The sequence below is a fragment of the Mesoplodon densirostris genome, chromosome 7 (genome assembly GCF_025265405.1).
Source record: "Mesoplodon densirostris isolate mMesDen1 chromosome 7, mMesDen1 primary haplotype, whole genome shotgun sequence".
Lineage (NCBI taxonomy): Eukaryota > Metazoa > Chordata > Mammalia > Artiodactyla > Ziphiidae > Mesoplodon > Mesoplodon densirostris.
In genome coordinates, this window is record NC_082667.1 from 13,375,027 (window position 1) to 13,394,758 (window position 19,732).

At 41.7% G+C, this 19,732-nt stretch overlaps 1 protein-coding gene across 1 annotated transcript in view; it reads right to left on the reverse strand.

The window, feature by feature from the left end:
* Window positions 1-1,294: 1,294 nt before the first annotated feature.
* PTPRJ (protein tyrosine phosphatase receptor type J) overlaps window positions 1,295-19,732 on the reverse strand; it is a 173,398-nt gene continuing 154,960 nt past the window's right edge. The window contains exons 16-25 of the mRNA XM_060105160.1: window positions 18,105-18,146; window positions 17,540-17,548; window positions 17,355-17,442; window positions 16,708-16,798; window positions 14,298-14,371; window positions 14,057-14,191; window positions 11,192-11,311; window positions 8,168-8,328; window positions 6,718-6,853; window positions 1,295-4,843 (exon numbers count right to left, since the gene is read on the reverse strand). Coding sequence (XP_059961143.1) covers window positions 4,685-4,843; window positions 6,718-6,853; window positions 8,168-8,328; window positions 11,192-11,311; window positions 14,057-14,191; window positions 14,298-14,371; window positions 16,708-16,798; window positions 17,355-17,442; window positions 17,540-17,548; window positions 18,105-18,146 — 1,015 coding nt within the window. The 3' untranslated portion in view covers window positions 1,295-4,684. The remainder of the gene's footprint in view (window positions 4,844-6,717; window positions 6,854-8,167; window positions 8,329-11,191; window positions 11,312-14,056; window positions 14,192-14,297; window positions 14,372-16,707; window positions 16,799-17,354; window positions 17,443-17,539; window positions 17,549-18,104; window positions 18,147-19,732) is intronic.

Genomic DNA, 19,732 nt, shown 5'->3' on the forward strand with positions numbered 1-19,732 from the left:
CCCTGGCCCCTCCCTCTAGACTGTCCACTTCTTATGGGCAGGACTTGTGCTGCGTTCACCCTTTGTGTCCCTGATGGACCCGAGGAGTGGGCACTGCCGCCGTCCAAACAGTAAATAAGTCAAGGGTTGAGGGGAGAGTGTGTTGCGACACTTTCTCCTTGACACGATGTAGCTGCACTGCCTTGTGTGTGAAAACCAGTTGGTGCATCTGGGTGTGAAATGTTATTTTTCTCCATATTTTCACCATCTAACATACTAAAGATTTTATTTACGTATGTTGTTTGTCTGCCTCCTCTTACCAGGATGTAAGTTCCATGAGGGCAGAGATTTCTGTCCATTTTATTCACAGTAGAACCCTCAGTCACCAAGGTATAGTGGCTGGTGTATAGTAGGTACTCAGTACATCACTGTTGAATGGATTACTTTGTTTCGGGCAAGAGGAATAAGAGAGATTTTAGAATCATCTCAGTCTACTTAGAGTTTGCATCAGGCATAAGGGAGCGAGATGAAAGAAAAAGTACCCAAACTGACACAGTCTCCCAGCAATTCTGAGATTCCCCAAATCCATCAACCAGAAAACCCTCTAAAAATTCTGGAGGCTTGCCTAAGGCATATAAGCCACCCCCAAGTGGGTGTCTGTCCATCTGCAGACCCACATCTGACCCTCTGTGAGCACAGGCAGCCACACCTTAGCTGCACACTCACTTCCCCCAGGTCTCCACTTCATCACCCTCCATGTGTGTTTTGGGCTGAATTAAGTGCCCCCAAAGTTCAATATGTTAAAGTCCTAACACCCAGTACCTCTGAATGCAACTGTATTTGGAGAAGACAGACTCTTTCAAGAGGTTAAGTAAGGTAAAATGAGGTCATTGGAGTGCGCTGTAATCCACTGTGACTGCTGTCCTTATAAGAAGAGATTAGGACACACAGAGGGATGACCACGTGAAGACAAAGGGGGAGATGGCCGTCCACCAGCCAAGGAGAGAGGCCTCAGAGGAAACCAACCTGCTGACACCTTGATTTCAGACTTCTAACCTCCAGAACTGTGAGATGATAAATTTCTGTTGTTTAAGCCCCCCAGTCTGTTGTACTTTGTTACAGCAGCCCTAGCAAACCAAAACGATGTGGGAAAATCCCAAGGGAAACGTGTTTTTGTTAAGGATGCCCCAGCTGAATGCAGGAAACTAAACCGCTAGATAAGTGAAATGAAGTGGACATAAAGCAAGGAGGGGGAGAGTCAAACAGAGGCATAATGTGTTGACATTTTTTATATTTGGTATTTATGTCTTTAAAAAAATTTTTTTTTCAGGCCATTTTTTTCCTTAAAAAACAAACCAAAAAAAAAAAGCAACCAACAGCAATACTCTGTACAAGTATAACAAACATTAGAAATATGCATCATTCCAAAATAGTTACAAGAAAATTACAGTTTTAGAGTCCACATCAACATATCCTATTCATAGGTGTCCCCAAGGGAAAAAAAGCTACAGTATGTTAAATACTCGACTGCTACACATAGTCTGAAAACTCAGAACTTGGACTTTGGAGGCAAATCAACATCAGTCACCAAGACTTGTTTATTAGCTCAGCAAGTGCAATCAAGCATTTCAAAAGAAAACCAGGCTTTTTCATCCCAGATGAAAAGCGAACAAGAATCATCTGCATAGTTGGCCCCAATCCCAGGAGCCTATGACTTGGTGATGCCCAAATCCAGTGGAGTCAATTATGCCAAAATCTAATGGTTGTTACATGGCCACAGGGAACAGACCCAAATGTCACTTCCTACTGGTGCCAATCATCACAAGATTTAACTTTGCAGACAAAACGTCCTTGCTCTTGGGAGAAGATATCAATGGCCCAAATCCCCCAAACTAACTCATCCCATCCTGGCTGGTTTTCTGTATGCAACTGTCAAATACTAAGCAAGGGTGATCACACCATCCCCACGATTCCACTGGACTCCTCAAAGTTTGGTCCATTATCCACTGTTCCATTGTTCCTGGAAGGGCTGGGGGCAGGAACTCAAAAGCACTTTCTCTTTTCTGGGGCCAACCCCCAGCCCGGGTGTCCTTTATATTTACACATTAATCTTCCCTTTTCACTGTGCTATAAATACCCTCACCAACCCCCCCACCCTTGGCCCATCGCCAGGTCTGTTCAGGATGCAGAGAAGCATCGTGACCTTCGTGTGACCTGCCCATTTGGAATCCAGGCCTCTCCACCACAAGCCTTCCTCCCAGGATTGGGAATGACGTCTGATCCCAAGATCATCCCAGGCGGAAGGGAGGAAGATTTCTGGGTTTTGCATTTGGACACAATATGTTTATGATTATTGTTGCTTTCATCTTTTAAAGGAATTTTTCTAGTTAAGTCCTTCCCTCCGACTTCTCCACAGCAGCGGCAGTGATGTGGGCAGGGCGTACATCTACATGGGATTTGGTACAGTGGCACCCATCACTGTGGTTTCCTGACAAATTGGAGTGGGAAGGGGTGTGACCCACAGAACTGCTGCCTGAACAGGGACCACTGAAGAAGTTACGGAACCCTCCAAGATCTTGCGTGCAAGGGGTAGCCTTCCAAGTGTGAAGGCTTGGAAGCAGTCGCCCAAACCCAGCTTCACTCAACACCCCGGGACAGCATGGCTTCCCTGATGCAGACCTTCAGAGCCAAAGAGGAGGACCCAGCCTGGCCTGGCCTGGCCAGCCCACTCCTCGAAGGGCCTGATACTGAACAAACTGCTTTCTACCAAAGAGAGCAAAGGATTCAGCAAAAAGTGCAATTTCCATTTGGGAAGTAAGGTTCTCCCAAAACACGACACCATTACCACTTCTCCTTTATTCCTTTCAGTACCTCAAAGGGAGAGGGAGACAAAAGACGTGCAGCACTCGACCTCTGAACCGAATCAAGGGCTTTCTGTAGGCGGTGGTTCCCCCTTCATGACCCTAAGATACCCAACTGTCCAGTCAGTGATCAAAGTGCCGGTGAGTTAAGGAGCATGGCAGGGTCAGGAGACAGGATCCCACAGATCCACGGTGACCAGGGCACGCCGCTCCCGTTTTCAATAGGACACATCGTCCTATGTTTACAGCAGGATTTATGACTGTGGGAAACGGCCACAGGACTCCAGGGACTTGGTCATTCCTTCATAAGACCTTGTACACTTCATTGCCTATTGGAGGAGAAACTCAACACATCTTCAAAATATAACCTGAGCCACAATATAAAATAAAAAGAAACAAATCCTTTCGTGTTAATGCCTTGAGAAGTTTACAGATTATGTACCAATAAAATAAATCCACATAGATTCTGAAATTCTCGGTGGATACACATACCTGAAAGCCAAAAACAACAACGACAAAAATCAATCTACACTTTAAAAAATCAAAGTAATTACAGCAGCAGTATAATGAAAAGAAGTTTTAAAAATAATAATTACATCTTTGATACAAATTTGAACTTTGTACACCTCAGTTCCAAGGAATGACTGTTTTAAGAGTTTAGTATATATATATACAGCAGATACGGGTATGTGTCACTGCAGATACAGACTAAAGCCAGTAGACTCTACGGAAGGAGGGATTCATCTGACACTGTTTTCACACGGAAGTGTTCGCAGATTGCCACGCTTTTAAAAACATACACACATACACGGACACACAGAGACACATAAAATGCCAACCTGAGTAAAACATTACTAAAAACCTAGAGCATCATGAATCACTAAGTCACATATTGCACCTTTAAATAATCCTTCTTACCACATACAGAAATGAGAAAAAAGATCAAATGGGGACAATAAAAGATTATTGTGTCACTGAAGGGTTCCTCTGCTTCCCCCCGACCTTCCCCCACCCCGAAATTCTCACGGTGATAATTCAGTTTCCACTCTTGCTCAACCAATGGGCAGAAAATGTGGCCATCAGAAGTGTCTTTGGGGAAAAATAGGAGGGGGAAAGGGAAGAAAGAATAGAGCACAAAACAGGGGATGGGGGAAGCTGGGGAGGATCTCCTCTAATCAAATGAGAACAGGAATGTTACTAAGAAGGCTGAACCTCTGATACTAAACTACTGTTTAAATATTCCACATAGTCCAATTATGAGATTCAATACAAAAATAGAGATCTACTGAGTTTTACCTGTGGAAGCATAATTCAGAAAAGGCACATGTTCAAATAGAAAACCCAGGCAGGAGAGGTACCATGTAGCCCTCCCTACATGATAATCATCCACTATTATGTATTTTCCATCAGCTAGATTCCAAGATACAGTAGGTAAAAATAGACCTCTGATACTTAAAATATATTCAACCTAACACAATCCTGGCTTTAGCATGTGAATCATATAAAATAGTCTTTTTTAAAAAGAATGTCTTGTAAAAGAAAAAAAAATCATAGCTCACTTTTCCTGGTGTTCTGTAATTCTCAAGAAAAAAAAAAAGTGAACTCATCCCACTGATAATCAGAAACATAGTTGATTTGCTCACCACCCATCCACAGCCCCTGATAGCCCCAACTTCTCATTTGTCATGTTTCACATGTGCAGCTTCACACTCTCAAATTAGTTCTAACACAACGGAACAAAGAATTAGGATACTAGACATACAAAAACATGTCAACATCGGGGCATTTTCCTTTGCTGTGGGTGTGACGGTCTGGTTAACTCCAGAAAGGTTTTCCTTTGGAATTTAGGCAATGTAACCATTTGTCTTTCCGAATGCGGTCACTGGTGCAAGGTTTTCGTAGATTGTCATTGCAGTTGTGTTCTGGTAGATGAGATCTACTTTCGAGTGCTTCTGGGATCTGATAATATCCAAAACACACTGATTGAGGAAAACATACTGGTCCTGTTAGAAAAAGAAAGAGAGAAAACAAATGAGCACAGGTCCCGAAGATAGGCACCCAAGGTTTTTTTCAAACAGATTACCGCCCTCCAACCCCACCCACCCCACAGCGAACACTCCAAGCTCACGCAGGTCGAGGGGTAATAACATAGTGGTGAAATCTGAAACCACAGACAGCAAGGTTCTCATCATTAATGGTTCTCAATGAGAGCGGCGCACCCCCAGCACCTCCCCGCACCAAGGAAAAGTACCAGAATCTTGGGGAAGGGCAAAGAAAGAATGTGGAGGAAATAATGCACTAAAAAGTCCAGCAGGGTTTTCTTGGCTAGGGAGGAGGTGGAGAAAGAGTAAGCTGTGATTCTCAACAGAGGGGGTGGGTTAAAGGGGGATGATCAGGACTGAGTTGGGGATCCCCATCCTGAAGCGGGTGTAGAGACAGGGGTAATGATTGAGGTAGACCTGAAGGTCCCCATGCTTCAGGCAAACACCTCAGAATCTGCAGGTAGCCATTAAAAAGAGGAAGAAAGGGTGTATGCTGAAAGATATCCATAATGCTGTTAGAGGAGAAAAACATCACAGGGCAGCATTACCTACAAAATAAGATCCAATTTTTAAAATATGCTCTGTGTGTGTGTGTATGTGTATACATTTTTTTAACAGAGGTACATAAAGAAGCCTGTAAAGGTATATGCAAGCTGTAAACACTAGCTACCTCTAGGGAGTGGAACTGGGGAGGAAAAAGTAAAAGAGAAAAATGTGCTCTGTATAACCCTGTACTGTTAAATTTTTTTGATATGAACAAATTTATATTATTTTCAAAATATTTTAAAAAGGGATGAAAAAATTTGTAAGCAGGTATAAGATTTCTGTGTTTCTCAAAAGCGGATAAAAGATTGAGAACTACGACTCTATATATTAATTACAGCAGAAAATAGAAGATCTTTGTCCCTACCAACGCAGGAAGTGACTTCCGCTCTTCCCACCACAGCCATGCTGCACCACCCCAAAGCACACAATGCACCCAGGCCTCCAGAACATTCCCTGCTGGACTCAGAAACACAGCACATACTCATAGAGTTCGGAATTCATTCAAGGTGAAGGCCTGATACAAGATTAATATTCTGCTCTATCCTGGCCAGGGAGCATTCATCCCGACAGCTTTGAGGAAGGCTATTTCCCAATACACGTGTTGAGAACATGCCTTGAACACATAGTTTATCAGGAACATTTCAGGGAAAGCCGAACCCAACAGTTTTACATAAATGACACTGTAGATATTAAGCATGCATTTTCCCAATTGGTCACCGTCCTCCCGCAGCCATGATGACTGATGTTCTTTGACATTTACAAGGCAGGGTGAGGATATATTGCTGTGTTAAAGCTTAAAGCAGCATTATCCTATTTCGTATCATTAATATTTGATATGTCCATTTCATTAGCTTATTTTAAGAATGGTCAGACCTTCTTAGAAATCAAGGGTTTAAAAGACCAGTTTTATGAGTTTAAAACCCGGAAGCCAAAGTTCAGAGACTTGCTAAGATTATTTGGTGAGTCAGTGGCAGCAAAGTGAGGAATCCTGATACTGTCTCGGTTTGTAGCTCCATTGCTGCTATCAGGACGACTATGTCCCTGCATCGGATATCGTGGGGTAGTTCAATCCCACATCACTTTAAGGTCTTGAAAGAAATCCACCTCACAGCCAAGAGCCAGAAAGATCTGGAAGGGTGGAATATTTTAACACAAGTGTGTGACATGATCCCATCTTTTAAACACAGATGGGAAGGGGCAATTGTCAGACACAGACATTGGGCTCACCTCTGTTTGCACCATTAAAGGCCTGGGAAGGGGCAATTGTCAGACACAGACATTGGGCTCACCTCTGTTTGCACCATTAAAGGCCTGTGCATTCGAAGGTCGTACACAATCCCGTACACATCCACAGTGTTCTCGTCCTCTATCTGATAGATGAGACGATCGATGGCAACGAAAGTGCCCGTCCTTCCCACCCCAGCACTGAAAAAAAAGGGGAAATGAGCATGTCAGCATGCGTTACCTCGACTGTAAAACTCCCATTTCCCCATTTATACATATATCTTACTCTCCTCCACTATCAGGCTTTGAGGGTCAAGCCCAGGACCGTTACCAACTGGCTCAATTGAAACCTTTCAAGTCAGACTGTACTAGCTTAGAACTGGGGCCCAAGTCCTAAAGTTACTTTCATGTCAAATGCCACAAATAAAACACCTTGCTAGAGCGTCTTGAATCTCAGTCCCATTCAAGTCACCACTGTATCTAGGATGGCAAGCTTCATCCATTTACTCCCCAGAGGGCAACAAAGTCCCTCCCTTCTTCTGTCCTAAAATCAATTCCTTCAGCTTCAAAGCTAATTTCCTATTGTTCTGGAGGAGAGGGTGGCAAACTTTTTCTGTTAAGGGCCAGAGAGTAAATATCTTCAGCTTCTCAGACTTTGCAAATCAACTCTTTCTGCCACTATAGCATAAAAGTAACTATAGACAATATGTAACCAAATGGACATGGCTGTGTTCCAATAATACTGTATTTACAAAAACAGACAGCCAAATAGACTGTGGTGATGGTTTCACAGGGGTATACTCATCTCCAAACTCATCACTGTTTTATTCATTATGTTGTATTCATTAATTTACATGCAGTTTTTATATGTGGAAAAAATATTTTTAAATAAATAAAATGAATTAGAATTATGTGTTTCAACATTGTTAACTAGCAAACCAAAATAGGTTGCAGAATGGTGTATACATTATAAAATCTGGTAAAAGTTTAAAGCTATATAAAACCATAGAGTTACCTACATATGTAATAAAATATAAAAGCACAGAAGGGAATGATACAGATCAACTTTAGGACCACACTCACCTATGTAAGAAGGCGAATGGGATAGGAGACTAGTAAGCAGAGACTTTAATTATATCTGTAACGTATTATTAACAAAAAGAAACATATATGGCATCATGTTGTGCTTGATTAAATTGTTATTATTCTCCATGCTTTGAAATATTTCAAAACAAAATATTATAAATAAGAAAGAAATTAAAATATATTATGATTTTTTTTTTAAATACAGGCAGGTGACCAGATCTGACCCACAGGCTATAGTTTGCCAACCCCCGTCCTAAAGTCGCAGGCTTAGGGAATAAGCCCTAATTCCTTATTGGTCCCTTATCCAAACCTTTCTTGAATTTGTAAATACCTATTGCATTCCCTCTTAGGGTTTTTTTTTTTTTTCAAAAGTGTCCATGTTTACCATTACGTTTGAAATCTGTCACACATGGACAGCCATCTGCATACCTGCAGTGCACCAGAATTGGTGACTCAGGAGGACTCTGCTTCATGTAGTCACGAACAAGGTACCGGAAGTTGATGAGCAGGTCAGTGGTGTCAGGAACGCCGTGGTCAGGCCAGGAGGTGAAATGGAACTGACGCAGAGTGTGACTCTCACTTGTCTGGATCTAAAAGCCAAGAAAAGTTGTAAGATCCAGAGAGACAGGCAAGCTAGATCAAGCAGTACCTGAAGGCTGAACTGCACGGCTCAGCTGAAAGGCAGCTCAGCAGAAGTGGTTATGACCACAAATTAGAATGGTACATTGGTACAATAGCTGATAAAGTGCTTGCAAGGACTTCGACGTACTCATCAAATCCTCATAACATGCCAAGCAGGAGGGTTTATTATCCCCCTTTAAAGAAGGAGGAGAAAGGTTCCAAGAAGTGAAACAACTTCTCTAACACTCAGCTCAGAGGCAAAAGTCTCTGATCCTTCGATTGTGAGTTCAGAATCTTCCCCTTCCAAGACAGCCTCCTGCCAATTATGTGCTCACATTCTTACACCTACACCTCCTCAGAGATTCATAAACCCCACCCCTTGAGCCCACCTGGAAATGTCACTGACCAAAAATGAATTTATACAAATACAACTATGAGAGTCAGTGCCTTCGGGGCAAGAACTGCCTCATAATTCACGTCTTACAAAGAATTTAATAAAGTGATGGGCAACTGGCAAGCACCAAGTAAATATTTAGAACTGTAGGGGTTTGAGAAAGGGCATCTATTTCGACTTCAGATAGACAATAGCAAGTGAAGCTTATGATAACAGAGTTAGTTATTATACAGACTGGTTTCCTACGTGGACCAAAGCACATACCTTTAATTATCAGAACTCCGCCCAGGTTGGGCCATTCCCATTCCTGATTCAGCTGTACTCATTATGCCTGCACCTGGGCACTGGCCTCACCTGTGTGTACCTACACCTGGACTGCTGGCATTTCCATCTTCTTTATGACAGCTACCCTTTGAAGCTTCTTTTGTTGTTGTTAATGTATATACATTATAAAAGCAGTACATTCACATTATTCAAAATGTGGAAGACAGTAAGAAAAAAGGGCAGTGAGGGAAGAGGGTACTGTGAAGTCCCGTCACACAGGAACATAACATTCACAGATTTAATTATAAGCACTCATCCAAAGAAAGAAACCAGCCATGAGAGAAAAGAGGGGAGAAGGAGAGAGCTGAGGGGAAGGTCAGATTTTCAGTATTATCTCCACAGAAGAGCAAAGAGGCTCAGGTTAGAGGTGGCAGTCAAAGGACACTTTCAGCCCTATCAGTTATGTCCCCACTTCTTAAAGGGAAAATATATTCATGCATTTTGTACAATTAAAAATAATATTTTATTAAATGCCATGTGGTATCCTAGATTGGATCCTGAGCTGGAAAGGGCTTTAGTGGAAAACTATGAAATTAGAATAAAGTCTGGAGTTTAGTTAATAAAAATAATAATAATAGTAAATTTTTTAATGATGTGGACAATTCTACCCACCATTCCCCTCCATAAGGGCAAACTCCAAGCAGTGAAAGCAACCAAGGATAAGCCAGTCTGTTTAAAATGGGTGAAGTCTATAGAAATAAGTATGACATTTTAAGGGATTCTCAGCTATGATAAACTGCATTATTTATGTGACCCATTCAATACATGATTAACTGCTTTGACGGCATCTCCAGGAGAGGAATTGAAATAAGTATTAATGGAGGCCAGAGCCTTTGAGACACAGCAATTAGTAAAGAGTTAATATACTACAACAGTGTAGCATGAAATGACTTATGAACTCTTCAAGGATAATTCTCATAACCTGGAAACCAACCCACCAGCCCCTCATAAATGCAACTCTACTAAATCTACTTCCAGGTTTTTCTTTTATGCACTATGCATAATGTGCATAAAATTTTGTCTCCCAGTATATTTCCCTTAATTACACTCTAGCTTCTCCTCATGGTAATTATGCAGTCTCCATAGCCATCATTTCTAATAGCTGAATAATGATACAGTGACTAGATAACCTATAGTTTCATTATCTATACTCCAAAAGCTAGATATTTGCATGGTTTCCAAATTTCCCCCCCCATTATAAATAATACTCAGATTCATCTTTATGAATAATAAGGCTTCTCCTATATTTCAGATTATTTCTTTAGGGCAGATTCTCAAACTTGGAACCACCAGATCAAAGGGGGACGGATATTTTTATGCCTTTGATATAAACTGCAGAGGGTTATATTGATTTATGCAGCCATTAAAAGATATCAATGTTGCTCATGACACTGATTCTATTTTTAAACATCCTTAAAAAAATTGAAAGGACACATAAACTGACTTCCTAGAATGCCTACACAATTTAACTGTATTTGTTTTCATAACGTTTTGGGGGAAGGGAGGCCATGTGTATATGTCCTGGAATCCTATTATTGTAACTGTCATTATAAACTATTCCAACAACAAATGGCCACTCCTGATGTCACATTTCCAAACAAATAATCCAAAACGGCCTTGATTTGAAACAAAAATTCTATGAGCAGGTCACATGGAAGTGGAAGGAAAGGAGTACAGATACTGAGCCATGCTCTTAAGATTCACTTTATTTAAGAACAACTTAGGGGGCTTCCCTGGTGGCGCAGTGGTTGAGAGTCCGCCTGCCGATGCAGGGGACACAGGTTCGTGCCCCGGTCCAGGAAGATCCCACGTGCCGCGGAGCAGCTGGGCCCGTGAGCCATGGCCGCTGAGCCTGCGCATCCGGAGCCTGTGCTCCGCAACGGGAGAGGCCACAACAGTGAGGGACAACTTAGGAAATTCTCTTTAAGAAAGCAAAGCCAAAGCGTTGCCTTAGAGTATATGTAGATATGGATTGTTTTATTCTATAAAGAAAAAAGCAAAAATATAATTCTGATGCATAAAAAAATTGGTTAATACCAACCTAAAAAGTATCAACCCAAGATTTATATATGTTAATGTTATATGAGACTTATCCTTCTTGACCTCTTACTTACATTTTTCACTGTGAAGTCTCTGATGGTCCATTCTGGTAGAACAATTTCTGACGTCATTGCCACCGTTATGTTCCCATAGTCCTGAGCCTGCTTGGAGGGCCAGTACTCCTCACATTTGGTCTAGAATAAAATGTGTTTTTATACAAGACTCAGATCAAACTGTCTACCATCACAAAAGCCTCACAAGGAGACCAGATATTGAAAACTAGCACTGCCCGGGGTCTGAATCCATCCTTTAGGTGGGTTCTGTCTGACCCTTGGAATTTTGTTTTTTTTTAAATTTACGATTCCTGCCAACTCTTTTAAATTTGGGAGTTTTCCCATAAAAATCCAGATTTCTGGCTTCTCTCGAAAAATCAGAAGATCTAGCCAACACTGAGCCCCCATTTCTGCACAAAAACTGACTCGGAGCTAAGCAGCAGGTGTTCCTTCACAGGGGACACCATGCCCACCCAGCTCCCCCAGGCCTACAGCAGCCATTCCACTAACTGCTCCCTGAACTAAACTTCTCTGACTGACCTATAACCTAAAGCAGCAGAAGAAATGAGAACTTTCCCCAATACTTTTAGATACACACTAATTGCAGTACAAATATGGACACCAATAAAGAGAATCAGATTAAATCATTTGGGGGTCTTTGATTTTTATAAAGTCAATGGGCAGATGTGAACAGAAATAAAAATCAGGAAACAACTGCTCTCTGAGACTACCTGAATCCCCATTTAGTAACTGACTGAAAACATACACACACACATATATACACACACTCTCTCTCTAAACTTTCCAAAGTGTGCTCTCCTGCAATGGATTCTAACCCTGACTGATATCTGACTCACCTCGGAGGTTTGTTTTGCTTTAAAAACAGATACCTGCTTCCCACCTCCAGAGATGCTGACTCTGGCCCAGGGATCTGTAGTTTTTAAAAGATCCCAGCTTCTGGACCACTGCTCCAGGAAAGAACACAGGACTGGGACACACACTGACATGGAGTTTTTGCCCAGGTTGTCTCTTACCCGCTGGATTTATGTTACTACCTTGTGGGCAAGTTCTTAAACTCTAAGCTTCAGTTTCCCCATCTATAAAATAATAACACCTCACAGGGTTGTTATAGGAAAAAAATAACATATATGGAGAATCTAGTGCAGAAAATACACTGGCTCTCTTCCCCTGTCACCCAGGGTCAGTAACATCCACTTCTCTCCCGCCTGATGATGAACAAGGACCCATTAAATTCATCTTCTTGTTCTTCATTAATTTAACTATGTCGTTTTCATTTATCTAACAGATATTTAGGAGAATGTTCCATGTGATGTTCCATGTGTGAGGCCCTGGGCTCAACAGCACCATAAAGTTTATTTGCATTCATAAGCAATGGCCTTTCGTTTGCATAATAACCTGTTCTAATGCAAGAAGCGGGTGCAGAACCCAACCTTCTGTGTCACAAATAATATGAAGAAGGGAACCACCTCTAACTGTTCTTTGTTACCTTTCCTTCCTCCAGCCCCAGCCCCTAGCACAGGACCTTACACATACTTGGGGCTGGATAAACATCTGCTAAATTAAAGTGAAAGAACAGAACATTAAAAGAAATGATGCCCAGGGACTTCCCTGGTGGCGCAGTGGTTAAGAACCCGTCTGCCAATGCAGGGGACAGGGGTTCGAGCCCTGGTCCGAGAAGATCTCACATGCCGCAGAGCAACTATGCCCGTGCGTCACAACTATTGAGCCTGGGCTCTAGAGCCCGCTCGCCACAACTAGAGAAAGCCTGCGTGCAGCAACGAAGACCCAATACAGCCAAAAATTAAATAAATAAGTAAATAAAAGCTCTACTATTAAAAAAAGAAAAAAAAAAAAGAAAGAAATGATGCCTGACACGTTGGCACTATCTCTGGGATAGTGCTACTCAAAGCATGCATCCTGGAGCAGTAGCAGTGGGAACTGTCAGAAATGCAATTCGGAGGTCCACCACAGACCCTCTGAATTAGAAACTCTGGAGGCGGAACCACCCTGCAGGTGACTCTGATGCACGTTAAAGTTTCAGAACCACTGGCCTAGGGACTTCCCTGGTGGTCCAGCGGTTAAGATTCTACCCTTCCAATGCAGGGGGACACGGGTTCGATCCCTGGCTGGGGAACTAGCACGGCCCAAAAAGTAAAGGGACTTGACTCCTATTCTTCAAGTAACGAACCTACATGAAAAACTTCAGAAAGCACATTAGGTCCTATTCCTCAGGCACAGGCTTTCTGAATTTAGCCCATGTTTTTCAATTCTCCTTGGTCCACTTATGGAAAGATGGGATTTTATTACTAGAAGAAATCTTATCTTTGATGGAAGTGGCTGGGAGGATTCCAGGCCATCAGAAGGGAGAGAGAACTGCTGAGACTTCTCTGGGGATACATCAGAAATTTTACATAAAGAAAGGGTCCCAATGCTATAGACTAAGTTTGAAAATCACTTGGTTGGTCAAATTGGTCATCTCACAGGTGCAACTGGTTGCTCGGAGGCAGGTCGGGCTTGCACTCATTCACAGAGCTGATGAAGAACGGAGCTGCACGTGAATTCTTCCGCCTCACTAACCCAACCTCTGCTGTTCATTAATGCCAGCAGCAGTGACTTAATGAATAGAGAACATTGCTCTCTGTCCACAAAGGAAGGTAATGATAACATAGAATTTTTTAACGTTTTTCTAAAACTTTTCTCTTAGAGGAGAAAAAGTCAGAAAACACACTTCTAAGAACAGAGGTGCTAATATTTGGGGGAGTGTTTTCTTAAAAAAAGACAAATCATTTTTAAGATACCCTCCCGCCACAGTAAATATGAATGAACGAATTGAACTAAATAATAATAAAAATAAAAGATACTTACCCTTCCCTGTTCAACACATTTGGTCAACATGACAATGGCATAGACATTTTTCTCCCAAACCATACGCCAAAAATCTTTCAAAGTGTTGGGTAAAGGTCCTTGTGTGGCAATAAAATCTTTCTTGGAATGGTAGCCCTAAAAATGGAAAGCAGCACATATTCAACCTCAAAGAGACAGCAAGAGGACAGCCGGAGGACCTCCTCCTAACCAGCCAGCACCATGAGCCCCGCTCTCCACTTACAGGCATGTAGTTGGCATTGATGTAGTCGTCAGTTGAATGGGCATGGACTGAAAGTTTGACACGGGAAATATCGTCTGTGACATTCAAAGAAAAAAGTTCCATATTAGAATAGAAGCAAAGGTGTGAGGTGAGTTGAATACAAGAGAAAAAAGTACAAGATGGCAACACAGGGGCTCCATCACACCTTGAAGCTGCATGGCTTGGTGTTTTACATCCACGACCTTATTTCATTCCCACAGTCACCAGATGTGACTATGGCACAGAGAAGTTACGTGATCACCTGGGCAGAGCTAGTCAGTGGCAGAGCCACAGTTAGAACCTGGGCAGCCTGGCAACAGGTCCCAAGGTCTTAACCACTCCAGACCGCCTTCTCAGGTGAAACCAACTATTACCATCCTTGGGTGAGTGCCACGAGCCAGGGAAGGCCCTCAGCAATGTTATTTATTCCTTATAACCACACTACAAGCTTCTGTGCCCATTTTAAAGAGGAGGAAACTGAGGGTCAGAGAGATTAAATGATTTTTCCAAGCACTTTCATCTGGTGAATGGCAGTCAGAATTCAAATCCAGTGCCCTTTCCACTATAGCAGGGTAGATACTCAGTTAAGACTTTCACACTTTCTCTATTCTCATAAAAAAATGTTGTTATAAAAAGACAGTCCCAAATGCAAGAATAAACTGAATGTATAAGACTATTGTAAGTGGTATACGTGGAATCTAAGATATGACACAAATGAACTTATTTACAAAACAGAAACAGACTCACAGGCATAGAGAACAAACATATAGTTATCAAAGGGGGAAGGGGGTGGGGGATAAATTAGGAGTTTGGGATTAGTAGATTCAAACTACTATATATAAAATAGATAAACAACATGGTTCTGTATAACACAGTTATACTGAACTATATGCAATATCCTATAATAAACCATAATGGAAAAGAGTATGAAAAAAGTGTATATATATATATAATATATATATATAGTGTATATATATATAATATATATATATAGTGTATATATATAAAATGGAATCACTTTGCTGTACAGCAGAAATTAACAGAACATTGTAAATCAACTATACTTCAATTTTTTAAAAAAAGACTACTATAAGTGAAAGGATGTAAAGCATAAAATTCTCATGTTTCCTATATACTGTCATCTCAAAAAACACACACACAAAATTGTCCAACTCCAGAAATGAAATAATATCCTTAAAATCTCAACTATCAGCCTGAGCTATAAGCAACAGCTCCTATGTTTCCCTGTCTTTGACTATCCACTATCTCACCTTCCCTTGAACAAAATAACAATAATTCTAAACCCAGTTACCAACATGAGTTTTAGCCTAAAATCTTCCCCATAAAAACAACAGCCAAACTCTGGATCTGAAAATCTCCACAGAAATCCACAAGAACAGGCCAATAATCCTGAGTTAACCCTCAAAGCACAGAGCTGAGGCAGATCCCAACAGCCTAGTTTTAAAAGCGTTTCTCGGGCTTCCCTGGTGGCGCAGTGGTTGAGGGTCCGCCTGCCGATGCAGGGGATACGGGTTCGTGCCCCGGTCTGGGAAGATCCCATGTGCCGCGGAGCGGCTGGGCCCATGAGCCATGGCCGCTGAGCCTGCGCGTCCGGAGCCTGTGCTCCGCAATGGGAGAGGCCACAGCGGTGAGAGGCCCGCGTACCGCAAAAAAAAAAAACAAAAGTGTTTCTCTCAGCACACGCATGAGTCAATGTCTGCTGTCAAAATAAGTGCTGGAGGGGCGGCGAGGAATGAAGAGAAAGAAGGGAGGAGCTAGAAGATCCTGAATCTAAACAGAAGTTAACATTTCAGGCCAGGAAAGAAAAACACAACTTCAAGTAAAACAGACAATTAAAAAAAAAAAAAAAAAAGACAGGAATGAACCCAAATGTAATTCATATTTAGCCATGGAATGTGCGCAGCCAACCAGAGATGTGTCTGGACAAACAGAAAGCATTACTCCCTGCCTGCCCTCGCCCTGCTCCCTTTCATTCCAGAACTATACTAACTGAAATAAAAGAGCTGTGGGAATAAAGGGGTTCAAAGCACAGACTCTGGCCTTTTCCCTGAATGAAACTGACAGACCTGGTCCAAGTCTGGTCCCAGTCTGGTCCCGCCATGACTATCTGTGTGACTCTGGACAAATCACCTAGCCACTCTGTGCCTCATTTTCCTCATCTGCTAAGCGACTATTCTACCTATTTCATAAGGCTATTGTGAGGATTGGATTCAATGGCATATGCCTAAACACCATGCTCAGCACACAGAAGGTGACTAAGGAATGGCTATGGAAGTGGTTAGTTCGTATCTGGATTCTTCTCCCCTCTACTGTTAGAGATGTGATGCCAGTGATGGAAAAAAGGGAAAGTAATGCGGAAAAAACAACTTACAGGGTAGAACATTATTATAGCGATTTTTTCCTCTATTCTCAGCCAGTTCAGCTGCGTACTTAGGTAGACTAATTCCAACAAGCTTCAGATCCTAAAAACAGAACATATGAGTTGTTCATTTAGTCAGTGTTCAAATGTTAGTTATACTACTCAGAGAGTATGACAGAACAAAGTGGGAATGCAGAGATGTTATGGGTAACATTGCGTCCCTCAAATAGATATGCGGAAGTTCTAACCCCCAGTACCTGTGAATGAAATCTGATTTGAAAATACAGCTTTTGCAGATGTACTCGAGATAAGATGAGGTCATACTGCAGTAGGGCAGGGCCCTTAATGCAATATCACTGGTGTCTTTATAAGAGGAGAAAAGACACTGAGATACAGACACACAAGGGAGACATGTGAAGGTGGAGGTTATATGGCCACAAGTCAAGAATGCTTGGGGCTTCCAGAAGCTGGATGAAGCAAGGAGGGATCCTCCCCAAGAGGTTTCAGAGGGGCCCCCAGGGGACATGCAAGAGCTTCTCTCTCCCCTCAAAGAGGGCTGCCTCTCACCCAAAGCTTCACCATAAAACGGAAACAGGCAGTTTTCCAACTTTCAGGAAAAACGTAGAGCAATTAAAAACACAATATTTATAGCCACATACTTCATATTCTTCCGCAAATCCACAGTTGGAGTCAGCTTGCTGTTTCTTAAAGTAGGCCTCAAAATTCTCCACTTTGATTAACTTGGATCTAGGAAAACAAAACAGGAATTTTTGCATTCAACCAAGTTCACACTCAAAATAGAAAAATACAAGTTATTTTTTTTTAAAGTGGAGAGTTTACTCACTTTTTAGGTCTTCATCATAGAAAAGGAAAGAAAAAAAATAAGCAGTTAGAAAAAAATGACTCAACCATGACTCTGGAGATGATAGTAAACATCTTCCCAAAGAAAACCTATAGTACAATAGGCGGGCGGGCGGGCAGGGGCAGGTGGTGGCACTATAATGTTATTTACAAAACAATGAAATATGAATCAGGAAATCTGACTTCTAGACCCTGTTATATAACTGATTGGTTTTGTGACTTTGAGCAAGTTCTCTCCTCCTAGATCTTCATAACCTTTTTTCAATCACAAAATATATATTTCTTGGTAGACTATATGGCAAAAGTATGGTTCCCCTTGCCATTGTACAACACGGCAAGGAAGCTAGCTTCAGGAGACTAGGAAACATAGGTTCCTTGCAGAATAACAAGGCTAATAAGAACTTCTGGATGATTAGGTCCAAACCTGTCAATCGGGAAAAATGGCAGCAGTTTCCATAAAAAAAAAAAAAAACACAAAAACCCTTAAAATAGGCACTGAACAGATTGAGGGATTGAATGTATTAAGGTGCATAACTCTAGAGACTTACTTAATTTGAGAAAAGGACACGTCATTGTTCTTGGCACCTTTCCTGTTTTGAAAGAAAAAAAAAGACCCATTAGATCAAAAGAGCTTAATTCTGTGCTTTGTCCCCTTTGTGTATCTACAAAATCCCTTTTCGCTGAGCATTAGTTCATACACAGCATTACATCCTGCTCACAAACACTAGGCTTAATGGTCTAAGCAGCAAATGTTGAGTATAAGCCTGTGAAGTTACTCTCTCTTATACCATCTAAAAGTATTGAAGAATCTTACTCAAGCAATGTGTAGGAATTCCTCTGGGTAAATACATATCAGCAGCACCACCCTAGCGTAAAGCCACACTCGTTATTTAGTGCTCTGGTTTTTGTTTTCTTGGTTTGTTATTCGTTTGGCTTTGGTTTTGGTTTTGGCTTTGAGAAAGCCTTTCTGATAAAGTTAATGTAATAAACCAGAAAATACACCCAGTGTCGGCAAGGTGGTCGGGCACCTGGCACTCTCCTGTACTTCTGGCTAAACCCCATGCTAGCATTAAAAGAAAAAAAACTTTCTGGAAGGCAATTTCACAGCACGTATCAAAATTGATAATGTGCATACCCACTGACCCAGCAATTACCGAGCTTGGAATTTAGCCTAAGGGAGTACTCATGAATGTGCCCAGATTTACACACAAGGATAAGCAACTGTGGCAAACAAACAAACAAACAAAATACCTGAAAACATCAGGCAATTGGTTGAATAATTTCCATACAACTGAATACGCAATAGCCACTTAAAATGAAGAAGATCTGAAGCCGTCCACAATGTCTTGTGAACAAAGCAGGCCAGAAAATGATATGTATAATATGATTCTGTTTGTGGGGATGTGTGTGTGTATTTGTGTGAGTTTTGTAATCACATCGATGTTAAGAGTAGTTTTGTTTGGGTGTGATTATGGATTATTTCTTTTCTTTGCCCTTCTTTTCTGTTTTTTGCTGTTTTTTTGTTTTTTGCAGTAAATATGTAAAACGTTTCTTTTAATAAGAAACAATAAAGCTGTTTTTGACCCCTCCCTCGAAAAAAAAATCAGAATCTAATGCAAAAAGATGTAATACAGGCACTGCCTGTCAACCCACGAGAGCAAGGCGGTGGCAGAAGACCAGGTATAGGATGCATTAGAAACCCTGGGCCAGGATGAAATCCCCTGGCTGGCAGCACCCGATAACAGTAAATAAATCCCAGCTGATACACAGGCTTCACACCCTGCATGGTCAGGCAGGAGGGTGTGCAATGAAAAGCAAAGACCAAGTTCAAGTCCATTTCCACACTTCCTACACTCAGCTTCTGCATCCTTGCAATGGGGCTTGGGAGACCTGCCTCATAGAGCCTAATGAGTGAGAGAATTCATGAAAAGCACAAGTCCAGGCACACAGTAAGTGCTCAAGACAGAGTTGCTATTTTTACTATTTAACTACCCCAAAGAGTAACTGTACAGATAAAATAGTAATAGCATAAGAGGTATAAGATACTGTCAAAGCACTTTTTTTTATTTAATGCTCCTCAGCGGCACGAGTTAGGCACTGTTATCATCCCCATATCATAGATTATCCAAGACATTAAAGCCAAGCTCCCTAACCGCCAGTCAGAGACAGAGCGTGT